General features: G+C 41.1%; 1 protein-coding gene and 1 long non-coding RNA gene across 2 annotated transcripts in view; one reads left to right on the top strand and one right to left on the bottom strand.

The window, feature by feature from the left end:
* The window catches only part of LEKR1 (leucine, glutamate and lysine rich 1), a 174,723-nt gene that overhangs the window by 146,952 nt on the left and 4,152 nt on the right, over positions 1-23,619 (top strand). Inside the window, exons 11-12 of the mRNA XM_036753736.1 lie at positions 3,102-3,266; positions 4,005-4,304. Of these exons, the coding sequence (XP_036609631.1) occupies positions 3,102-3,266; positions 4,005-4,304 (465 nt within the window). The remainder of the gene's footprint in view (positions 1-3,101; positions 3,267-4,004; positions 4,305-23,619) is intronic.
* LOC118845732 lies at positions 1,234-15,191 on the bottom strand. The gene is made up of 3 exons (XR_005010140.1): positions 15,012-15,191; positions 4,097-4,200; positions 1,234-3,195 (listed from the first exon to the last, which is right to left on the bottom strand). It is a non-coding gene; the product is annotated as an uncharacterized LOC118845732 (long non-coding RNA).

Raw genomic sequence — 23,619 nt, forward strand, 5'->3', positions numbered from 1 at the left:
TAGAGAGACAGAGGGCACAGGGTGAGTTGAATATGAAGGGATGATATCTAAAAAAATAAAATCAAATTAATGGATAAGAGAGGAATATATTGAGAGATGGAGAAAGGGAGAGATAGAATGGGGTAAAGTATCTCACATAAAAGTGGCAAGAAAAAGCAGTTCTGTAGGAAGGGAAAAGTGGGCAGGTGAGGGGGAATGATCATCGGATTTGACCTGAGGAGGGAATAACATACACACTCAATTGGGTATCTTACCCCACAGGAAAGAAGGAGGAAGGAGATAAAAAGGGGGGATGATAGAAGGGAGGGCAGATAGGGTGAGGAAGTAATCAAAAACAAACATTTTTGAAAAGGGACAGGGTCAAGGGAGAAAACTGAACAAAGGGGGATAGAATAGGAAGGAGCCAAATATAGTTAGTCTTTCACAACATGAGTATTGTGGAAGCATTTTACATAATGATACACATGTGGCCTATGTGGAATTGCTTGCCTTCTTAGGGAGGGTGGGTGGGGAGGGAAGAGGGAAAAGAATTTGGAACTCAAAGTTTTAAAAGCAGATGTTCAAAAAAAAAAGTTTTTGCATGCCATTAGGACATCACATATACAGACAATGGGGCATAGAAATCTATCTTTCCCTACAAGAAAGTAAGGGAAAAGGGGATGGAGGGGAGGGGGGTGACAGAAGGGAGGGCTGACTGGGGAAAGGAGCAATCAGAATGTATGCCATCTTGGAGTGGGGGGGGGGGGAGGGTAGAAATGGGGAGAAAATTTGTAATTCAAAATCTTGTGGAAATCAATGCTGAAAACTAAAAATATTAAATGAATTAAAAAATGAAAATAATATAAAATAAAAAGCATCTTATTTGGGTTTCATAAAATGGGAATTAGACTCAGCCAAGGGCCATATTCTGTAACTGAAAGAAATGTATGTTAAAATTGGAAAAAAAAAAGCATTTAAGCACTTTTTATTTGAAAATATCTCAAAATCTGAAAAGAAGGAAAGACAATAAAAGTTGATAAAGATTAACTTTCAGATTCTTATTGAGAAAATGTTTCTTCTTATAGCATATAAATCATATTTATGAAATACTTCAATAACTCTTTAACTTATATACAATTCATCATTATCAATTTCACTTTGCCTACTAAATTTTACATATTTTCTGGTCATTATCTTTCCACTCACACAATATTTACTAGTATCTAGTTGGTACCAACTATACATGTCATTATCATTAAATTTAAACTTTACATAAAGAAATGAGAACACTAATAAACTGCTATTAGAAATACATGTAAACATTGCTTTCAAGGATGTGTATTCTGCTTATGTAAACAAATCATAGTCATTATAGCAGGTAACTTGTAAGTCACGGTGCTCAGCATGGAGTACGTTACCTAAGTTAGTCTACATGAACACCTATTCTTTCCTCTGCTGCCAGTAAATAAAATCAGGTTATCCTCTACATCAACAATTGGTTTAACTCTTTATAGTGAAGTGACAAGTTAAGGTGAATGATGCTTCTCAAAATAGTCATTTTAGCACTCTTACACAGATGAGAAATTGGAAGACAGGGGCTAAATGCTTAATAAATGTTTGTTGAATTGAACTTAACTTGAGAAGTATTTTGTCACAATGATGTCATTCATGCATAGGGTTTCCTGTTAACTTCTTCTGTAGCCCCCATATTTCCTCTTATTTCCTAGGAAAGCTGCTCCCAGGTCAGTTAGAATGGCTCTCCTCTACTCGTTCCCCTCCCCATATCTTTACCAGTCCAAGTCTAGAAGTTAAAAGACTGGACAGAGGGGAGTGGACAGAAGGATTTATTCAAGAACCGTCATCCTTCTATTCTTCACATTCCCATTCTCTGTTTCTTTAAGTGTTAGTTAATAGATAATGGTGATTATCAGAATGTTTAACAGTGAACTTGGCTGTCTGTTTTGGTGAAGAGGTATGATTGTTTACGTTTCCAGGTGTTGTTTCATGGCTCAACAATGTTTCCAGATGCTTTTGATCCAAAAAATGATTTTGGAAATGCCCTTCACCTTGCCTTCAAGCTTATAGAACTATCTCTTTCACACTTGGTCTAGTATTATCCATGTATAGGCGTTGTGTGAATGTGTGTGCTAAGTGAGGGTGATTAGATAAATTGGCAACAGCAAAAGATACACAGAAAATTGAATTCTCCTAACATTACCATCAATTCGAGAGCCTTTCCAGTATTTTATTTACATTGTGAAGTCACATTGGCAGTTAAAGAATCCCTATTTTCTAGATTAAAGGTGGCAAATAACTTTACTGTGGGCCAGGGCTCTTGATTGGTTGATCATCATTTAGGTTGATGCATCAGACTAAAACCTAGACCACTAGAACTAAGCGTCGATAATGTCATCCATGGAAATGAGACTCTAAGGGCTCTGAAACTTTCCTAAGAAAGAGAGTAGCTGTTAATATAACATTGCCATCTACTTCCTGAGTCACTGTGCCTTGCATAACAATAAAGTATATAATATAGGTTTTATCTTTCAGCATTTAATTTTTTCTCACCATTTTGAAAGTGACCCAATAGTACATTTCTGGAACAAACTTTTTCCATTCTAATTCTTTCTACACATGGCTCCCATTGACTTTATTTGTAAAAACAGTTTATTCTGGAGGGAAGGTCTGGGCTGGTTCTGGTGCTGCTTTCTTGGAGTATTGAATGTTATGCTATTCTAGGATCTCAAAAACAGCCTAGGGATCCGAGAGCTTTCAGTGCTTCCATAGGGGTCTGGTCTATCACAGAGTCTGTTTATGGTCTCCTGGCTTGAGCCCTGTGCATTCTTGCCCTGGCTTTGAGTCTGTACAAGCATCTATGGTACAGGACTCTGTCCGTATCAGCCATCTGCAGAATTCTAAGTCCTCTTTGGTCCAAAGATCCTGCCTTGGTTATTCCTCTTGGGCTCCCACTTTCACATTCCATGATGTCGTTTTTCTTTTCACTGTTCAATAGGCAATGAAATTCGTGTAAGTATTATTTGTAGAAATAATTTCCATGTCCTTGTTTGGCTATAAAAATGAGCATCTCTCTGTGTGTATGTGTGCTGAACTCTACTTTCCAGCTCGAATCTGAACTCAATAAAGAGCGAATCCGACACCATGCTGAGTATCAGGAGCAAGCTTTTCAGCTGAAGGAAGAAGCTAAACTGGAACATGCTATTGAAAAGGAAAAACACCAAGAAGTAATAAAACAATATCAGAAAGAGCAAGAGAAGCTTCAGAAGAAGGTTTGTAGCATGGAGACTGGGTGTTGGCTAGGGAGACGGGAAGGGTGAACAGTAAAGGGCTGCCTCTCTCCTGCCGGCTGAGCTCAGGATTTGATGCATAGGGCCAGCAGCCAAGTTCTACTCAGATATAGAAATAAGAGAAGGGTAGAATGGTAGAGGGATGACCATCGCCACCTGACCTTAAGAGCTGTGTTTGTACTGAATGAGGGCATTCATTCCCAAAGGTAAGAATAGCCCAAGAATCAGAACTTGAATAGCTGAGGAGGGAAGTTTAGCATAACAGCATAAATCTGGCCTGCAACCTCAAGCAAATTATGATTGTGACATTTAACTCAATTATCCATCCATGCCAATGACGAATACTGAATTGATTAGGTCCAGAACTATATTCATCTGGTCCAACTTTTGCCAGAGGCCTGATTGTGCCTATTGACATGAGCACAATTGGAAGTTGATTTACTTATTTTTAGGTTATTAATAGTGCATCAGTTAAAAGAAAAGCTCAAGATCAGCCACAATAATTTGGAGAATTTTCTTAAAGACAATTAATTTTTGCTTGACAGCATTTTAGGGGGGAAAATTGAAACCTATAGAAAGAAGCTGTAGTTTATTTCTTTTATATACAGTCAAAATAATTTAGTGAATTAGTTTGTCTGAACCTGTCATAAGAATATAAATAAACAATCTGTTGTTGTCCAGCATCTGTGGCCTGCACACTAACCATGCTTTACATCCTAGATGACTGACTTAATAGCAAATGCTACCAGTGATCTGAGGATGGAAGTCTCCACTCTGGAGAGGAAGCTCCAGGAAACCCAGGTGAAACTTACTGAAAAAATGGCATCCAAAGAAGAGGAGATCCAGAGCCTTAATGTCTTGGTCACAGAGTTTGAATCCCACCTCAGGAAGGAGATGGACACCTGCGACTCCATTTCTAAGGATTTGAGGAAGGAGATGAAGCAGAAATCAGACGAATTAGAAAAAGTCACCCAGGAGCAGACCCAGCTCATGCAGCAGCTTAATCAGGCCCAAGAAGAGGTAAGAGTGAGCCAGCGATGGGGAGGTGAGATGTGCCGGGAAGAGCCATGGGTGGTCGCAAAGGAGGCACAGGTCGAGCCCCAGTGCTGCCTTTGACACCAGCCACGGCACCTGGACTGGGTCATTTGGGAGGCATGTGTCTAGAACATATCTGAATTGAATCCTATCAGCTAAAATGCTGCGATGAACAATTTTGGATTTTTTATGCAATTATATATTGACAATTAGATTTCTGCCAAAGGATTGTTTGGGATGATTATGATCCTTTGCTTTCAAAAACCCTTGGTGATATGCACTTTATGTAATTTTCCTGTGGTAGTGACCCTTTCTGTCAATCTGAATTGTTAAGGAATTTGCTTTTTGTGTAGGCTTCTTGCCTTATTTTTTAAATTATTCTTATCATTTTTATCATTTATCATTTTATCACTTATTTTATCATTCTTTATCATTTTATCATCATTTTTATCATTTTTTATAATTTCATCTTTTTTATCATTTTATCATTTTGGCCATGTTTACATTTTGGTTTGATTAATTGAATACTTTAATTACAAAAAGGTCTAGTTCTTTTCACAATATAAATTCTCATGATGCTAGATTTGTAAGATGTTCAGAAATATTGGTTAATTACTAAAGTGCCTTAATCATAAAGACTATTGCTTTTGGAAAATCTAATCATTGGAGGAACTTTGTGAGATACAAAGAAAGGTTAATGGATGGAGGATGGAACAAAACTTTGAATGTCAGTTGGATGTAAATTGTGTGATGTTTTCTCAAGTCGGGTGGACAGTAACAGTCAGGGAGTCAGAGAGGGACGTTCTCAGTAATTGCGGGATAAGGTGGTTAAGAAAGGACAAAAATCAAAGAAAATGCATCTGTCTCCAAATTATTAGGCAAAGTAAATAAAAAGCTGGCCACGGACATGAAGGGACACCTGAAAATAATTTAAACTGATGAAAGGAACAAGAGGCAGCTTTTGTGGCAGAGAGAATATTGGGCTGAGCATCAGAAGGCCTGGTTTCTATTTCAGATCCTCCTCTTGACAAGTGACTTCATCTCTGTGGGTCTCATTTCCTAATCTGTAAAGTGGGGCAACAAGGCCTGCCCTAACTCTCTCACCAGGGCATTGTGAGGCTCAGATGAGCTTCACCCATGTGAGGGAATCAATCATTGGAGTCCAGGAGATGAAGGCCTGTGAGAAGGTGCCAGAGGCATCAGCTGAGGAGATGAGGGATGGGTAGAGAAGAGACCACCAAGAGCAGCAGCAACCGCAGCAGCTGACCTCTGGAAATCTGGATGAGCCCAGCTCCCAACTTGTTCATCCAGCCTTCAGCCAAGGGTGTGGTGAGGACCAGCTCCCACCTGTGAACAGAGGAGCAAAGAGGAAGGAGGGGAGAGTGGGCTGGCGATGAGCAAGAAGAGATCAGACTCCGAGCAGAGGCACAAAGGGAGGCACCATAGGGAAAGTAAAGCAAGTGGAGATGGAGGCTTTGTCTGTGTTTGCTTTTTATAATGGTTACCAGAGAAGACAGAGGAAGAGAGACACTAGGTGGAGACAGGACAGCCAGGGGACCCCACCACGGAGGAATCTTTGTGAAAATCCACTTCATAAATTCTGAAGGCAGCTTTCTAGAAAGGGTCTTTGTGATGGAGCTTCCACATCAGTTCACTTGAGATGAATTTAAGGGACATCTTTGCAGGCCTCTAAATCTTGGAACTAAGAGGGCATCTCTGTGTCTGATCAGCACAGGAGTTGTATTTATTTTAGAGTCTGTATAACTTGATGGTGATTAGGCATTAGTGATGGGGGGGAGGGATGAAACAATAGAAGGAGGAGGGGTGAGCTGGGTTTAGTGATACATTCATGGTCCCAGTCAGGTGGCCTTCTGGATTGGGCTTTGCACTGGAAGAAGGGGCATGAGCATGAGCCAGCACTAGGACAACAGAGGGCAGGATGGCTGGGCACCAGCTGCTTTTCATGAAAAGGTAGAGAAAGTTTCTGGCTGGTTTAGGGAACAGCTAAGCTGTAGAGGTGCCTCAGGAAGTCATCTCAGGATAATGATCTGTAAGCAGGAAATACATCTCAAAGGTGAAGGACACAGCACTTCCTCATGCCAGAGGAGGCTGCTCGGAACCTCCCAGAAGAAGAAAGTCATTGTCTATCAACAGCATGAGAGCGTGTCACAATAAAAGGCAAGGGGGCTAGCTCTGAGCCACATGGAAGGCCCCTGACCTGAGCGCATTGGTCCAAAGAAGTGCCCAGAGAGGCAGGAACTGCCGGAAGAAGTCGGGAAGGTTAGAGGGAAATACTGAAGATTCAGGGGGAAAAGGCAAAGGAAAAGAGGCCCCATGGTTAGGAAGAACACGAGGAAGGCAAGGGAGAAATGCTGATGACTCTTGCTGAGGTTCCAGTGAAACAACTTTGTGAAGGGAAGCAGGGGGATAAACAAGAGAAATGAATCAAGGGGAAAGGCCGAGAGCGAGGATGAGACTTTTGTAGTCAGAACGCAAATCCTTCTCTTAGACAAGTTATTCTCCCTTGGGATATTATTATCTCTGGATGAAGGGAAAGAGAGACAACTCTAAGGAAGTCTTACAGGACTAATAAGTAAATAAAGATTAAATAGGGAATGGCTTAAGGATACAACAGCTATAGCCAGCTGAAGAAAAATCTGTAGAAGTTTCAATATACATGCATGCGTGCATCCACACACACACACATATATACATATACATATATGTGTGTTTGTTTATATATACGTATGCCCTATAGAAGAAAAGGAAACTACAATCATATCCAAGAAGAATACTTTACATTTCCCTGGGTTTCAGGCTCTTTAGGAGAAGTATCATATTGTAGTTGATAGAGATCCAGCTGCTCTAGGAGTTAAGGATCCCAGGGTTCTAGTTTGGCTCCTGACCCATCCTGGCTGTGTGGCCCTGGGTAAGGCACTGCCCCTCAGTGTTCCAGGCAACTCTTACAGTGCAGAGAATGTGCTAAATGCTGTTGGCAGAAGGACTTTCCTTATTAGGAATCCTCTAAGCCAGTGAAACCACAAGCTCAGCCCTGTCCAGTCCCAAATGGCTTTACCTAGACCATATCACTGGATTCTCACATGAGTCCTATGAGGTTGGGGCTGTCATCTCTCTGTTACAGCCGAGAACACCAAGGCCAAGACAGCTTATGGAGCTTGCCCAGAGTCATGTGGAGCAGAATTCGAACCCTTGGCTTCCTAACTGCAAGGCCAATGCCATATGCACTCAGCTGCACTTTGCTGTGCCAGCTATGAATTATATGGAGCCCCTAATGGAGACTTTCCCTGGGCCCTATGATGTGTTCAAGAAGGTATACTCAGAAATTAGCCCATGCATCTGTCCCTGGAGAAGAGAAGCAAATGATTTCACCTGACCATGAAAAGACTGGTATAGAGAAGACTCTGGATAATAACGACTAAGCAACCTATGGAACACACCAGAGCACACAGGGAAGGCTAAGGACAACAGGGAAGTTATATACAAGCAGCAGAGGTTTATGCTTCTCAAATAAGATTGGATAAAGTAGAGGATGAGAACATTAAAGATATGTTTGCAGTTACAGGAAATAGAAGAAATAGGCCAAACCAGAAATGATATGCCAAAGGTTCAAGGGGCAGGAGATGCCAGCCTTACCTAAGGAAAGGATTCATGGAGAAAACACCAGAGTACTTGAATACATCCTAGCAAAGAACTTTTAAAAGCACTTGGCCAAGATTTTAGGAAAATGAGTGCACACTTATGGTTCCAAAGAATAGAGCTTTATTAAAGAGCAGGGAGAAAGGAGGAACGAAGAACCCATGACGTTGGAAAGAAAAACCCAATGAGATAGCAGAAATGCTGATGTCTCTAAAGGTATAAAAGTCAAGAGAACAACCAGCCAGAACTACCACAATATAGATGAGAAGCATGAAGAGGAGACTCCCAGGGCTGTAGAGGAGGGAGGGCCTTGACAGAGAAGTCTTTAATCACTGAGTCCAAACTTTTTTTTTTTTGCTAAATTTGTTTATTATTTCTTTTTTAATTATTTATTTAATATTTTTAGTTTTCAGCATTGATTTCCACAAGATTTTGAATTACAAATTTTCTCCCCATTTCTACCCTCCCCCCCCACTCCAAGATGGCACACATTCTGATTGCCCTGTTCCCCAGTCAGCCCTCCCTTCTGTCACCCCACTCCCTTCCATCCCCCTTTCCCTTACTTTCTTGTAGGGCAAGATAGATTTCTATGCCCCATTGCCTGTATATCTTATTTTCCAGTTGCATGCAAAAACAAGTGTTTTTTTTGAACATCTGCTTTTAAAACTTTGAGTTCCAAATTCTCTCCTCTCTTCCCTCCCCACCCACCCTCCCTAAGAAGGCAAGCAATTCAACATAGGCCACATGCGTATCATTATGTAAAACCCTTCCACAATACTCATGTTGTGAAAGACTAATCATATTTTGCTCCGTCCTATCCAGTCCCCCTTTATTCAATTTTCTCCCTTGACCCTGTCCCTTTTCAGAAGTGTTTGCTTTTGATTACCTCCTCCCCCTATCTGTCCTCCCTTCTATCGTCCCCCCTTTTTATCTCCTTCCTCCTTCTTTCCTGTGGGGTGAGATACCCAATTGAGTGTGTATGTTATTCCCTCCTCAAGTCAAATCTGATGAGAGCAAGATTCACTCATTCCCCCTCACCTGCCCCCTCTTCCCTTCCTACAGAACTGCTTTTTCTTGCCACTTTTATGTGAGATAATTTACCCTATTCTATCTCTCCCTGTCTCCCTCTCTCAATATATTCCTCTCTCATCCCTTAACTTGATTTCATTTTTTTAGATATCATCCCTTCATATTCAACTCACCCTGTGCCCTCTGTCTCTCTATATATGTATATTCCCTTCAGCTACCCTGATACTGAGGTGTCATGAATTATACACCTCATCTTTCCATGTAGGAATGTAAACAAAACAGCTTAACTTTAGTAAGTCCCTTATGATTTCTCTTTCTTGTTTACCTTTTCATGCTTCTCTTGATTCTTGTGTCTGAAAGTCAAATTTTCTCTTCAGCTCTGGTCTTTTCACTGAGAAAGCTTGAAAGTCCTCTATTTTATTGAAAATCCATATTTTGCCTTGGAGCATGATGCTCAGTTTTGCTGGGTAGGTGATTCTTGGTTTTAATCCTAGCTCCATTGACCTCTGGAATATCATATTCCAACCCCTTCGATCCCTTAATGTAGAAGCTGCTAGATCTTGTATTAGCATGATTGTGTTTCCACAATACTCAAATTATTTCTTTCTGACTGCTTGCAGTATTTTCTCCTTGACCTAGAAACTCTGGAATTTGGTGACAAGTTCCTAGGAGTTTTCTTTTTGGGATCTTTTTGAGGAGGTGATTGGTGGATTCTTTCAATTTCTATTTTACCCTCTGGCTCTAGAATATCAGGGCAGTTCTCCTTGATAATTTCTTGAAAGATGATCTCTGGGCTCTTTTTTGATCATGGCTTTCAGGTAGTCCAATAATTTTGAAATTATCTCTCCTGGATCTATTTTCCAGGTCAGTGGTTTTTCCAATGAGATAGTTTACATTGTCTTCCACTTTTTCATTCCTTTGGTTCTGTTTTATATTATCTTGATTTCTCATAAAGTCACTAGCTTCCACTTACTCCAATCTAATTTTTAAGGTAGTATTTTCTTCAGTGGTCTTTTGGACCCCCTTTTCCATTTGGCTAATTCTGCCTTTCAAGGCATTCTTCTCCTCATTGGCTTTTTGGAGCTCCTTTGCCATTTGAATTAGTCTATTTTTTAAGGTGTTATTTTCTTCAGTATCTTTTTGGGTCTCCTTTAGCAAGTCATTGACTTGTTTTTCATGGTTTTCTTGCATCACTCTCATTTCTCTTCCCAATTTTTCCTCTACTTCTCTTACTTGCTTTTCCAAATCCTTTTTGAGATCTTCCATCGCCTGAGAGCAATTTATATTTTTCTTGGAAGCTTTTGATGTAGGCTCTTTGACCTTGTTGACTTCTTCTGGCTGTATGTTTTGGTCTTCTTTGTCACCAAAAAAAAAAGATTCCAAAGTCTGAGTCTGAATCCGAGACTGTTTTCACTGCCTGGCCATGTTCCCAGCCAACTACTTGACCCTTGGGTTTTTCGTTGGGGTATGCCTGCTTGTAGAGCATGGAGTACTTTGTCCCAAGCTTGAGGGGCTGCACTGCTATTTTCAGAACTACTTCTACACAGCAAGGTCTGCCACACCAGCACTCCTTCTCCCCAAAGAACCACCAACCAAGATTGCAGCCCAGATCCAGGCAGGACAAAGCAGGCTTTGCACTCCCTCTCAGATCCGCCACTTAATTCCCCCCACCAGGTGGGCCTGGGGCCAGAAGCAACTGCAGCTGTAGCTCTGGAAGCAGCCTCAGAGCTGCACTACCTCTGCCGCGCCCCCACCCCGGGGTGGTGACCTACCACGAACTCCTTTCACCCTGTCCCAGCAGCTTTTCCCACTAACCTTCTCTGTTATCTTTGGCGTTTGTGGGTTGAGAAGTCTGGTAACTGCCACGGCTCACTGATTCAGGGCGCTACACCTAGCTCCTAGTCTGGTTGGTCCTGGCACAGCCCACACTGGGCTCTGCTCCTCTCTGTTCCCAGCTCCGTGCGATAGACCCTTCCCAGCAACCCTCCAGGCTGTCCTGGATGGAGTCCTGCTTCCCTTTGCTATTTCGTGGGTTCTGTAACTCTAGAATTTGTTCAGAGCCATTTTTATAGATGTTTGGAGGGACCTGGTAGGGGAGCTTAAGCAAGTCCCTGCCATCTTGGCTCCGCCCCACTGAGTCCCAACTCTTAACCTAGTCCAGTGCTCTGCTTTTACAGATGAGGGAAAATCTAAAGCACCATATGAATGTCCAGGGTTTTAAATATTAGCACAAAAGTAGTTTGCCCCTAATGTTGGCTCATAGGTCTCTGGAGTTGAGGAGTGTTCATTAAGGTATTAGAACATCATGATGAGAAGGCCCTATGTATTTTGCATGTCTAGAAACAAACCTACCACCCCCCCCCCCCCCCCCCGCCACAGATAGACCCTGGGAGGGCATATTGTGCCTGCCCTACTGATGGGCCTCCTTGGCTAATTCTCCCACTGCCATGGGTTGAAATAAACCTGGGTGATTGATTCTTGAAACAAAAAGAGAGAATTCTGCCACTTAACCATTGCAGGCAGGAGCTTTGTGGTTATGAGACTATTACTGGGGATTGTCAGTGGATGGGGCAAAGGAGAATGGAGCCACTTACTCAAGAAATCTTCAATGGGGCTTATGGGACCCCAAGGAAAGTGGCAGATTTGAAGTGCATGGGGATCCTTGGTCTTGGACTTATGCCTGGGAGGGGAGGAGAAGATGGGAAGTCAGGCCAGAGAAACTAGAGCAGTATAAACTGTAGGATCGTTGTGTTTTCAGTGTGTTGATGTCTTTGTGAGAAAAACAAGAGAAGGTAAGCTCCTTGGGCACAGGGACTTTTGTTGGGGGGGAGGGGCTGTTTGTTTTTTGGTTTTTTTGTCATGGTATAAGCTATGCACACCATTTAAAAATAGCCTCTGAGGTGACATTATTCTGTTTTCACATTCTGCCTTGAGTCTGGTTCACAGGACCCATCAGCTGAGCCTCTGGTCTTTCTAAAGCATCGGAATCCAACCAGATTTCCAAGAGTTTTCCCTCCCATCCTCCTTCAGTCTGCTCCTCCTCTTTTGCCTTCCTTTAACACTGAATCACAGTTTTTGCTGCTTTTTCAGTCAGTGAACTATGCTGTGGTATCATGATCAGCGCGACCAAGTAGAGAAGCAAGGCAGTGCAGTGTGGAGCACTACGACTGGAGTCAGAGGACCTGGGTTCAAGTTCATCTCTCTGGGCCTCAGTTTCCTTATCTATAAAATGAGGAGATTGAACTCACTGGGCTTCGAGGTCCCACTCAGCTTCTTAAATTCCATGTCCTTCTCTAGGACAGCATATAAGTGTTCAGCTGTCAGGGCCTGAAAGAATCCCTGCCTCTTTATGATAAAACCCATTTCCTCCATGATGCCATAATTTTTTCTAGAGGATTGGCTCTGTCTAGCCCTGTCTCCTAGCACCTTCTACGCTGTCCATCTTTCCAACTGTCCGGGGATGCCACTTCTTCCATGACCATTCTGGGGGGCTCTGAATAAGGAGGTTATATAACTTGTCAGTGGCATCAGCCTGGGGGTGCTGCCCCCAGGGCCAGTCTGTGAACCATTGGGATGGTAAATGTGGATGCTCTCTGTGCTCAGAGTGTACCATTTTTAATGGTTTTTTTTTTTAATCTGCAAGATTTTGATTGATTATCACCACAGAACCTTTCTGTTTGGCAAAGCTAAGTTTACACAATCCCTGTTTTGTAGAAGAAGAAACCAGCCATGGCTGCTGGAAGGACTTTCACACATTCTCTTGGTGCCTGTCAGTGACAGAGACAAGGGTAAACCTGGCAGCTCCCCACCTCTGGCCCTGCCATGAGCTCAGAGGGCCATCCTGATGCCAGGGACTGGAGGATTTCTTTTCTGGCCCAGCCCTCCCAGTTCATTCCCTACAGATGCTTCCTGCCACCGATGAAATGCTCACCTTCAGAATGATAAAGTTGCTCAGCAAGCTATTTCTCTTTTCTCACCTCATCTTTTTAATTGAAAATAACTCAGCTTTCTACAGGAAAAGGGAAAAAACATCTGTAGTATATGGAAAGTTGGCCATTTTTTGATGTAAAAAAATCTTAGTTGGAAAAATCCTTTATTTTCCTTTTGACATTTATCTGTAATTTTTCTTCTGTGTAATTGTTATAACCTTTCTTGTTAGAGTGAAATTAAGTTGCATTTAAATGTGTCCAACATGGTCCTCATTTTAAACATAGATGGTTCTTTCCAAAACAGCCTGGAGGTATTGGAGGCCTTCAAAAGCATGGACTCTTCTCAACTCCCCTTGCCTTGGGTTTATGGGTTAAAAGTGGTTCTAGGGTTATTGGATTGCAAGGAATCCCTTTTGGGGAAAAAAAATTACCTAGTGGCCTGGAAATTAAATTCAGTTTATTGGTTGCAAACATTTTCCACGTGTTTTAACCTTTTTTTTTCAACATCTTGGAGTTCTTTGGCAGTCTGGAGACATCTATAAACCCTTTTTCAGAATCATGTTTATAAATGCATAAAATCCATAGGATTACAGAGGAAACCAGTTATATTAAAACAGTCATCAAAATGTGTTCTTAGTTCTTCATTTGTTTGTTTGTTTTTTAATGGACCCCAGGTTAAGAGCCCAGCCCTAAATAGAGATGTATCTTGAGAAGCAGAATAGTATGGTGGGGCCTAGGCTGGCTTTGCAGACAGGAAGCCCTGAGTTCAAGTGCTCCCTTGGGCATATGCCAGCAGCATGACCCAAGTCAAGTTACTTAACCTGTCACTGTCTCAGGCTATACTATTACAAGCTGCAGATCAGTGTTAGTGAGGGGATTTCCCTCTAGCAGTAAAGTCACAAGTTTAGAACAGCAACAACAAAAGACAGACACATATCAATACCTTTTGTTTCTTTGAAGAATAACAAATGGCTCCATCGCTTTAAGCATTTATGTTTTCAAATTACCCAAGGTTATAATGTTCAGAAATGAATTTACTGTTTATCTTTGGTTTTGATTTCTAATTGAGATGAGATCTGCTTATCGTCTTTCACTAAGCTAAACTCACCACAAGTTTTTTTTAGATCTTAAATGCATTGATGAATTTGCATAATGTCATTCTTACTTTTTTAAGCTCTTAATTTCATAAGTTACATTGAGCATAGTCTGGCTCATTCTGCACTGTCCATTCAAGTGACATTTTAAAAAAATGACTCTGGCAATTTTAAAGACCAGGCTATCTCCTTGCCTGGGAAGATAAGCAATTTAGTGTTAAGAGAAGCTAGTTCTCTCTCACTTGTCATGGGATGAGCCCAGCGAGGCGTATAGAAGCTGCAGCTATCAAGTCCTCTTGTCCTGTGGTGATGTCCCTTTGCCAAGCTCAGCCCCAGCCCTGACTTCTCACTAGTATGAGGCTAAAATATTCCTCTTCCTATTGCTTTTTAAGACAGGATGAACTATAACCCTAGAGCCTTCCTATGAGCACAGGTGAATTACAGTCTCCAGTTTTTAGAAGAAGAAATGAAGGCAGAGCTCCCAAAAGGATTTTCATTTGCTTTCACCCCGACAGTGAGAGATGGGAACAGAAATGGATGTAACTAGCTTTCTAGCCCTTCAATCTTCAGCTCAGAGGGACCTTCCTGGTTCCAAGAAAGAATAGAAGTAGAACTAATTTTTTGCTCTGGAAACTAATAACCTTGAAGAATGAATTGCAGAGCAGTGGGCCTTCTTCTGAGGACAGCTAGTCCCCACCATCTAAGTTTGACTTTGAGCCCTGTTGGCAGCCAAGGCCTGGCTTGATCACCAGAGCTCGGTGAAGACATAACTTCTAGTTCAGCCTCTTCAGTTTAACGTGGATTGGAATGCCACTTGCCTGGAATTACTCCAGTGCTTTGTTCTGCATGAGTTTCTGCATAGTTCCATTATTTCCTTTTGAGACTCGACTTTTTGTCAACTGAGTGAATTTGACTTTTCCTTTAATGAGAGCCCTTACCAGCACATTAACCTTCACTTCATTAGACAAGATCCTCCTACTTACTCTTTTTGTCATTGATTCTCTGATCCCATTGTTGGCTGCTCTCAGTTTTCTTTGCATGTGAGAATGAAATTAACCGTCTTAACTAAGGGGTTTTTCATCTCAGTCCTACTTAGTCACTTGGGTCAAATCATGTTGAGTATTGGGCCAGGACTTCCCAGATATCATGATCAGACTTTACCAATGGACTTAAATGGTAGACAAAGAACAAAATGAGAGACTTTCTTTTCATAGGAAGCTTATATTATTATATTTCAGAAAGCTTGAGCAGAACCATATGAACATTTTAGAATTTTCTTATTGCTGTAATACAATAGGAAGTCAATCAAATGTTATCTTGCATGCTTTGTCTGTTAATAAAATATTAAATTCAAGCATTTTCTACAAGGTTTTCAGGGATTGAGAAGAAAGGGAGGGACCCTGCTGACAAGTCCAGAGTCTCAGACGGGCTCTCAAGAACCACATAGTCCAAGTCCTGAAACAAAAATTCTCTCATACACACTCTGAAAGGTGGTCATCCAGTCTTCCCTCCAAGACTTCCAGAGATGATCACCCATTCGAAGCAACCTGAATGAATCAAATCATCCTTCATATGACAGCCCTTCAGTTCAGTTGCCCAAGGACACTGGTCACATCATCCACATCTGATTTCTCCACGTGCTACATCACCAGGCCCTTCAACTTATTGTCATCATATGACATGGTTTTGAGTCCCACCACCATCCTGGTTATCATTATGCTTTTCTAATGGTGCTGAAACCTCCTGTGTTGGGAACAAAGAAAACCCAATACCTAGGAAGTCCCCATGTAGGAGGGGGCCCAATGAATCAGATTGATGCTGAAATCATATCTCTAGAGGTGGAAGGGACCTTCAGAGGGCCATTTAATTCAATGCCCTTATTATACATATGAGGAGAGTAAGGCCCAGATAGCCCCAGCTTCCAATTTCCTTTAAATTGGCATCTGGATGACTACTAATAACTGCTGGCAGTATTACTCTAATAGCTTTCCTCCAGATTTTATTAATACCCTTCTTAAAAGTGGTACCCAGGAAGGAATACAATGTTCCCAGTGTGATCTGACCAAAGCAGAGTAGAACAGGCCTCGATCTGCCCTCTCTGTCCGGACTCTATTTCTGTCACTATAGCCTAGGAATTCAGAATCTTTTTAACTGCCATATTACTCAGTTAATTCACGGTGATTTTAGTCTACTAAAACACTGGGGTCTATTTCATCTGAATTGATGTTTAGTCATGCACCCCTCATGTGGTATATGTACAACTGATTTTTTTATATGCAAGTGTAAGAGTTTACATTTCTCCCTTTTAAAGGCCATTATCATTCACCTCCTGCTCGAGAAATTGTTTTAGATCTTGACTTTGTTATCCAATGTATTGGCTCCCCCTTCTTGCACTACATCATCTGTAAATTTGATAAGTCAAATCAACAAACATTTATTTAAGAGCCAGGCATGGTACTAAGTGCTAGGAATACAAAAGGAGGCAAGAGACTCTCCTGCTAACACAAAGAGTTCACAGTCTAGTGGTATGACAACATGCCAACTATGTACAAACAAGATATAGTAGAAATAATCTTAGAGGAAAGGCAATACTATATTAAGAGGATCTAGAAAGGCTTCTTGTATAATGTGAGATTTTAGCTGGGATTTGAAGGAAGCCAGGAAGCCAAGAGATGGTGACAAGGAGAGAGAACATTCTAGCCCTGTGGGACAGCCAATGAATAATGCTCCAAGTCAAGAGATGGAATGTCTTGTTGCAGGAACAGCTAGGAAGCCAGTGTCACTGGATCACAGAGTACATGTGACAGAATATGGTGTGAGAAGACTGGAGAAGTAAGAAGGGGCCAGGTTGTGGAGGACTTTAAAAGCCAGTGGATTTTGTATTTGAACCTGGAGGTAATAAGAAGCCATTGGAGTGTATTAATAGGGGAATGACATTGTCAGACCTGTTCTTTAGAAGAAGAATTTGCCAGATGAGTGGATAATAGACTGGAGTGGAGAGAGACTGGAGGCATTTTATGAAAGCATGAGAATTACATCTATGCCTTCATCAAAGTCATTTATAAAAATGTCAAACAGCAGGGCCAAGGATAGATCCCCAAGACATTCCTCTAGAAACTTCCTTCCATGTTGACATTGACCCATTAATAACTGCTCTCTGAGTTCAGTCATTCGACCATTTCCAAATCCGTATAATTATACTTTTCTAGTTTGTCTTCATCTTTTCCACTAGAATTGCATGAAAGACTTTATGAATTGCTCTATTAACATGTAGATAAACTTTATTCACAACATCCCCCAATGTACCAGTCTAGTAACCCTATTAATGAAAAAAGAGGAAATAAGGTTAGTCTAGCATGACTTCTTGATGAAACTATTATGGATTTCTGTGATCACTACTTCCTCTTCTAGATATTTGCTACCCATCGCTTTAAGAGTTTCATCTAGAATTTTGCCAGGAATCAAAGTCAACTTCACTGGTGTATAGTTTGAAGAATCTCTTCTCTTCACTTTTTGACAATCAGGATACCATTAGTGCTTTTCCAGGCTTGTAATACTTCTATAACTCATAACCTTTAAAAAATTAATAACTATGGCTCAGCAATAAGATCTCCCAGTCCTTTTAGCCTCATTAGATGTCATCCATTGATTGAACTTGAGGGCAGCTAATTGTTCCTTACTGTCTCCCTATCTTTAGTATCAGCTCCCTATTGGCCATTTTTTATTCTGTTTTCTCCAGTCCAAAGATCTTTCTCCTTGGAAGAGAAAACAGAAACAAAATTAGGACAAGCAGTTCTCATTGTCCCAATCACCCCAAGCAATGTACCTCTCCCTTAGTATAGCTGGAAAAAAGCCTTTTTATTATCCTTGGCTTTCCTTGGAAGCCTCCACAAATTACGAACTTGAGTCCTCTAGACACTTCTTATAGGGCTATGACAAGTCTTAATTCATCTCATTTATTAAGCACCAACCAAATGATAGTCATCATGCCATGTTCTGGGAATGGGGGTGAGGTTAGGACAAAAACAACACTCTGTGACTTGCTCTTGCCCTCCACAAATTGTCTAGTGAGTCTCCTATGCATCCACATTAGCTTCTTTCTTAAAAACAAACAAAAATACCTTTTCCTTTTCCTAATTGTTTTTCTTTCTGTCTTCAGAATTTTATTTTTTGATGTTTCCCATCCCTCTTAGGTTGACTTCCCCTGTATAATTTTAGGCCATTGGATCCTACTTAGCTCTTCTCTGAACCCTTTGAAATCGACTATCCCAAAATTTGAGGTGCATGTCAAACTATACCTGGCTTTCCACTCATCAGTCACAAGTTCTTCTCAAGGCCTGAATCATTTCTATCCCCAAACAAGTTCATCTTCCTTGGTTAGAATATGTAGGAGAGAATGTGTGAGGGTAAGAACTTTGGATTTGGGGTTAGAGGACCTGGGTTCAGACTCTAGCTCTGCCACCCACCACCTCCGTGACCTTGGGCAGGTTGTTTCTGCTGTCAGAAGCCCACTTTCTTTATCAAATTACAGGGTTGGACTAGGTGACCTTTAAGGTCCCTTCCAATTCTCAATCCATGATTGAAGTTCCAGAATTGAAGTTCCTAATGATGGTTTCTACACTTTTAAAAAGCTAAAATTATCCTTAAGGCAAGCCAAAAATTAATAGCTACTTTGTGTTGGGGTGGGGGGAAGGGAAGGAAAGTGAGGGGAGGGGAGGGGGAGGGAGGGAGGGAGAGAGAGAGAGAGAGAGAGAGAGAGAGAGAGAGAGAGAGAGAGAGAGAGAGAGAGAGAAAGAAATACCTAAACAGAAATTCTTAACATGAGGTCCATGGGTTTTTAAAAAAATATTCTAAACTATTTTGGCGTGATTGGTTTCCTTTGTAACCATATATATTTTATTTTATGCATTTAAAGACATTCTTCTGAGAAGGGATCCATAGGATTTTCAGACTGCTCTAGAGGTCCATGACCCAAAAAAGGTTCAGAACCTCTGTTCTAGAAGGTATCTATATAATTGAAATATCCCACCACTATCGTCCATTCTTCCTGACAGGCTTGTGACCCCTCATGCATTTCCTCCTTCTCTCTTCCTTATCTTTGGTATATTTTGATGACAATATCATTTTCATTTTTGCTCCCCTTAATTTTAACTCAAATGCTTTCTACCATGCTCTCTACCCACCCCCTGCTTCTGATCCCTAGATTATCTCACAGGAGTTTGTTCCCTTAATATTCAACATTACTTTATCCTCATCCCATTTTACTAACTTCATTTCTTTGAAACTAAAGTAAACCCTTCCAGTGGCATATATTATATCATATCACATCATATTATATTGGGTTTTTTTTAGTTTTTTTCTTTTTTAAATTTTTTTATTTAATTTATTTAATATATTTAGTTTTCAGCATTGATTTTCACAAGAGTTTGAATTATGAATATTCTCCCCCATTTCTACCCTCCCTCCCACTCCAAGATGGCATATATTCTGGTTGCCCCGTTCCCCAGCCAGCCCTCCCTTCTGTCACCCCACTCCCCTCCCATCCCCCTTTCCCTTCTTCTCTTGTAGGGCAAGATAGATTTCTACGCCCCATTACCTGTGTATCTTATTTCCTAGTTGCATGCAAAAACTTTTTTTGTTTGTTTTTGAACATCTGTTTTTAAAACTTTGAGTTCCAAATTCTCTCCCATCTTCCCTCCCTACCCACCCTCCCTAAGAAGGCAAGCAATTCAACATAGGCCACATGCATATCATTATGTAGAACCCTTCCACAATACTTATGTTGTGAAAGATTAACTATGTTTTACTCCTTCCTAAGCTGTCCCCCTTTATTGAATTTTCTCCTTTGACCCTGTCCCTTTTTGAAAGTGTTTGTTTTTGATTACCTCCTCCCCCTGTCTGCCCCCCTTCCATCATCCCCCCTTTTTTATCTTCTTCCTCCTTCTTTCCTGTAGGGTAAGATACCCAATTGAGTGTGTATGGTATTCCCTCCTCAGGTCAAATCCGATGAGAGTAAGATTTACTCATTCCTCCTCACCTGCCCCCTCTTCCCTTCCTCCAGAACCTCTTTTTCTTGCCACTTTTATGCAAGATAATTTACCCCATTCTATCTCTCCTTTTCTCCCTCTCTCAATATATTCCTGTCTCATCCCTTAATTTGATTTTATTTTTTTAGGTATCATCCCTTCATATTCAACTCACCCTGTGCCCCCCCCCCTCTCTATATATACATATATATATATATACATATATATACCTACATATATACATGCATAGACACACACATATGTATATATATACATACACACACATACATATATATATGCATATTCCTTTCAGCTACTATGATACTGAGGTCTCATGAATCATACACATCATCTTTCCATGTAGAAATGTAAACAAAACAGTTCAACTTTAGTAAGTCCCTTATGATTTCTCTTTCTTCTTTACCTTTTCATGCTTCTCTTGATTCTTGTGTTTGAAAGTCAGATTTTCTATTCAGCTCTGGTCTTTTCACTGAGAAAGCTTGAAAGTCCTCTATTTTATTGAAAGTCCATATTTTGCCTTGGAGCATGATGCTCAGTTTTGCTGGGTAAGTGATTCTTGGTTTTAATCCTAGCTCCATTGACCTCTGGAATATCATACTCCAAGCCCTTCGGTCCCTTAATGTGGAAGCTGCTAGATCCTGTGATATTCTGATTGTGTTTCCACAATACTCAAATTGTTTCTTTCTGAATGCTTGCAGTATTTTCTCCTTGATCTGAGAGCTCTGGAATTTGGCAACAATATTCCTAGGAGTTTTCTTTTTGGGATCTTTTTGAGGAGGCGATCTGTGGATTCTTTCAACTTCTATTTTACCCTCTGACTCTGGAATATCAGGGCAGTTCTCCTTGATAATTTCTTGAAAAATGATATCTAGACTCTTTTTTTGATCATGGCTTTCAGGTAGTCCAATAATTTTTAAATTATCTCTCCTGGATCTGTTTTCCAGGTCAGTGGTTTTTCCAATGAGATATTTCACATTGTCTTCCACTTTTTCATTCCTTTGGTTCTGTTTTATATTATCTTGATTTCTAATAAAGTCACTAGCTTCCACTTGCTCCAATCTAATTTTTAAGGTAGTATTTTCTTCAGTGGTCTTTTGGACCTCCTTTTCCATTTGGCTACTTCTGCCTTTCAAGGCATTCTTCTCCTCATTGGCTTTTTGGAGCTCTTTTGCCATTTGAGTGAGTCTATTTTTTAAGATGTTGTTTTCTTCAATATTTTTTCAGTATTTTTTTTTGGTCTCCTTTAGCAAGTCATTGACTTGTTTTTCATGGTTTTCTCACATCATTCTCATTTCTCATCCCAATTTTTCCTCTACTTCTCTAACTTGTTTTTCCAAATCCTTTTTGAGCTCTTCCATGGCCTGAGACCAGTTCATATTTTTCTTGGAGGCTTTTGAAGTAGGCTCTTTGATTTTGTTGACTTCTTCTGGCTGTATGTTTTGGTCTTCTTTGTCACCAAAGAAAGATTCCAAAGTCTGAGACTGAATCTGAGTCCGTTTTCACTGCCTGGCCATGTTCCCAGCCAACTTACTTGACCCTTGAGTTTTTTGTCCGGGTATGACTGCTTGTAGAGCAAAGAGTACTTTGTTCCAAGCTTGAGGGGATGCACTGTTGATTTCAGAGCTCTTTCCATGCAGCCAGCTCTGCCACACCAGTACTCCTCCTTCCCCAAAAACCGCCAACCTGGACCTAATGCCAATCTTAAGCAGGTTGTGCACTCCTGCTCTGATCTGCCACTTAATTCCTCCCACCAGGTGGGCCTGGAGCCAGAAGCAACTGCAGCTGTAGTTCTGTAGTTGCACCACCCTGACCCAGGGCGGTGGCCGAATGGGAACTCTTTTCACTCTGCCCCAGCAGCTTTTCGCACTAACTTTCTCTGTTGTCTTTGGTGTCTGTGGATTGAGAAGTCTGGTAACTGCCACAGCTCACTGATTCAGGGCGCTAGGGCCTGTTCTGCCTGCCTCCTGGTCTGGTTGGTCCTGCCACCACCCATGCTGAGCTCTGTTCCCCTCTGCTCCGTGTACGATAGACCTCATCCAGCGACCATCCAGGCTGTCCTGGGCTGGATCCCTGCTTCCCTCTGCTATTTTGTGGGTTCTGCAGTTCTAGAATTTGTTCAGAGCCATTTTTATAGGTTTTTGGAGGGACCTGGCAGGGAGTTCAAGCAAGTCCCGGCTTTCCAACCGCCATCTTGGCTCCACCCCATCATATTATATTGTATCATATATTCTGGTCAATATCTTTGTGATCTCAATGAGTTCAAATTTGCCTGTTTACTTTCAGATATCTTGCTTACCTTGAATGAACGAATAGATTTCTTAATTTGGAACAGAGACAAGCATGTAGGTTTACTTCACAAGGTGTTCCAAAAGTCTGCAATTTTAAGCTTTAATAGCATATATGAACTAGAGCTCCTTTCTTTACCTTCAGCATCCAGTTTATTTTGTACACAAATAACTACAACTATCTGACGTAGAATCCCTTAGTTCCCATCCCATTGTTGTGATGACCAACTCTATATTGTATCTAATTCTCACTATCTGTTGTAAATTTTGCCACCAGGTGGCATTATTAGCCACTAACCTGATCCTGTTCCCCAAAAGGCCCAGTATATGGGAAGTCCCATACTCACCATAGTGGTTATGTGCTTCTATCCACTGAGAGGATTTTCTGGGTGAATACCAAGATCTCTTTGGTTCTTAGAGAATGAATACCTTCTGTCTTCCAACTCTGAATTTCCCTGGGTTCCTATATTCATCTTGCTAATCAAAGGGCATGGTTAGTATGAATTCACTAAATTAGAAAATTGCTCTTTGGCCCTACCTACCAGCAGCCCTACTTCTTTTTTGAATCTTCCATGTTTCTTAGAGCATTAGTCATGTGACCTCAGCATAATAGACTTAGCCACCCATGCAAACCAATAGTCGTGCTTGGATACTGTTTGCGTTGTTTTTATTTTTGGACTACAGTGAATAAAATACATCATACAATACATAATAGAATATCCACCATATCCATAAAGCTTCTCCTGCAGTTAAGCAGACTTTAAACAATTGTACCTACGTCCCAAACTGTGGAAGTTTATAATTCAATTCAAGGTTCTAGCAGCCATTTATGTCTCCAGTGTGAGAGTCCACACAACCTCCCCAATATAGGAATTAGCAAACTTCTCCAGTGCTCCCAATGCCATTCTGGACTCAGCCACTGATTTCCTTTCTTGCTCTAGTCTGAACAATCTGGGTGCTATCTTAAGTCTTACTAGCTACTGACAACAATATTACCACTCTTCTATTTCTGGTAGGTATTTCCACCTGCTCAGTGGTACTAGATGTTTGTCATGGCACAGGGGGAGTGGATTCAAGAGCAGTTTCTAGAAATTAGAGGCTTATCCCTAAGCTTGAAACCTCTATGGCAACCCGCCCCCCCAAGCTGACTGTCAAACCTCATTGATTCCTTCTCTGTCTCTTCCAATTACCACCCAAATGTGAATGATCCCCAGTAAAGGGGAGGGACCAAAGAGAGAAAGTTTATTGCATAAAGTACC

The sequence above is a fragment of the Trichosurus vulpecula genome, chromosome 4, assembly GCF_011100635.1.
Source record: "Trichosurus vulpecula isolate mTriVul1 chromosome 4, mTriVul1.pri, whole genome shotgun sequence".
NCBI lineage: Eukaryota > Metazoa > Chordata > Mammalia > Diprotodontia > Phalangeridae > Trichosurus > Trichosurus vulpecula.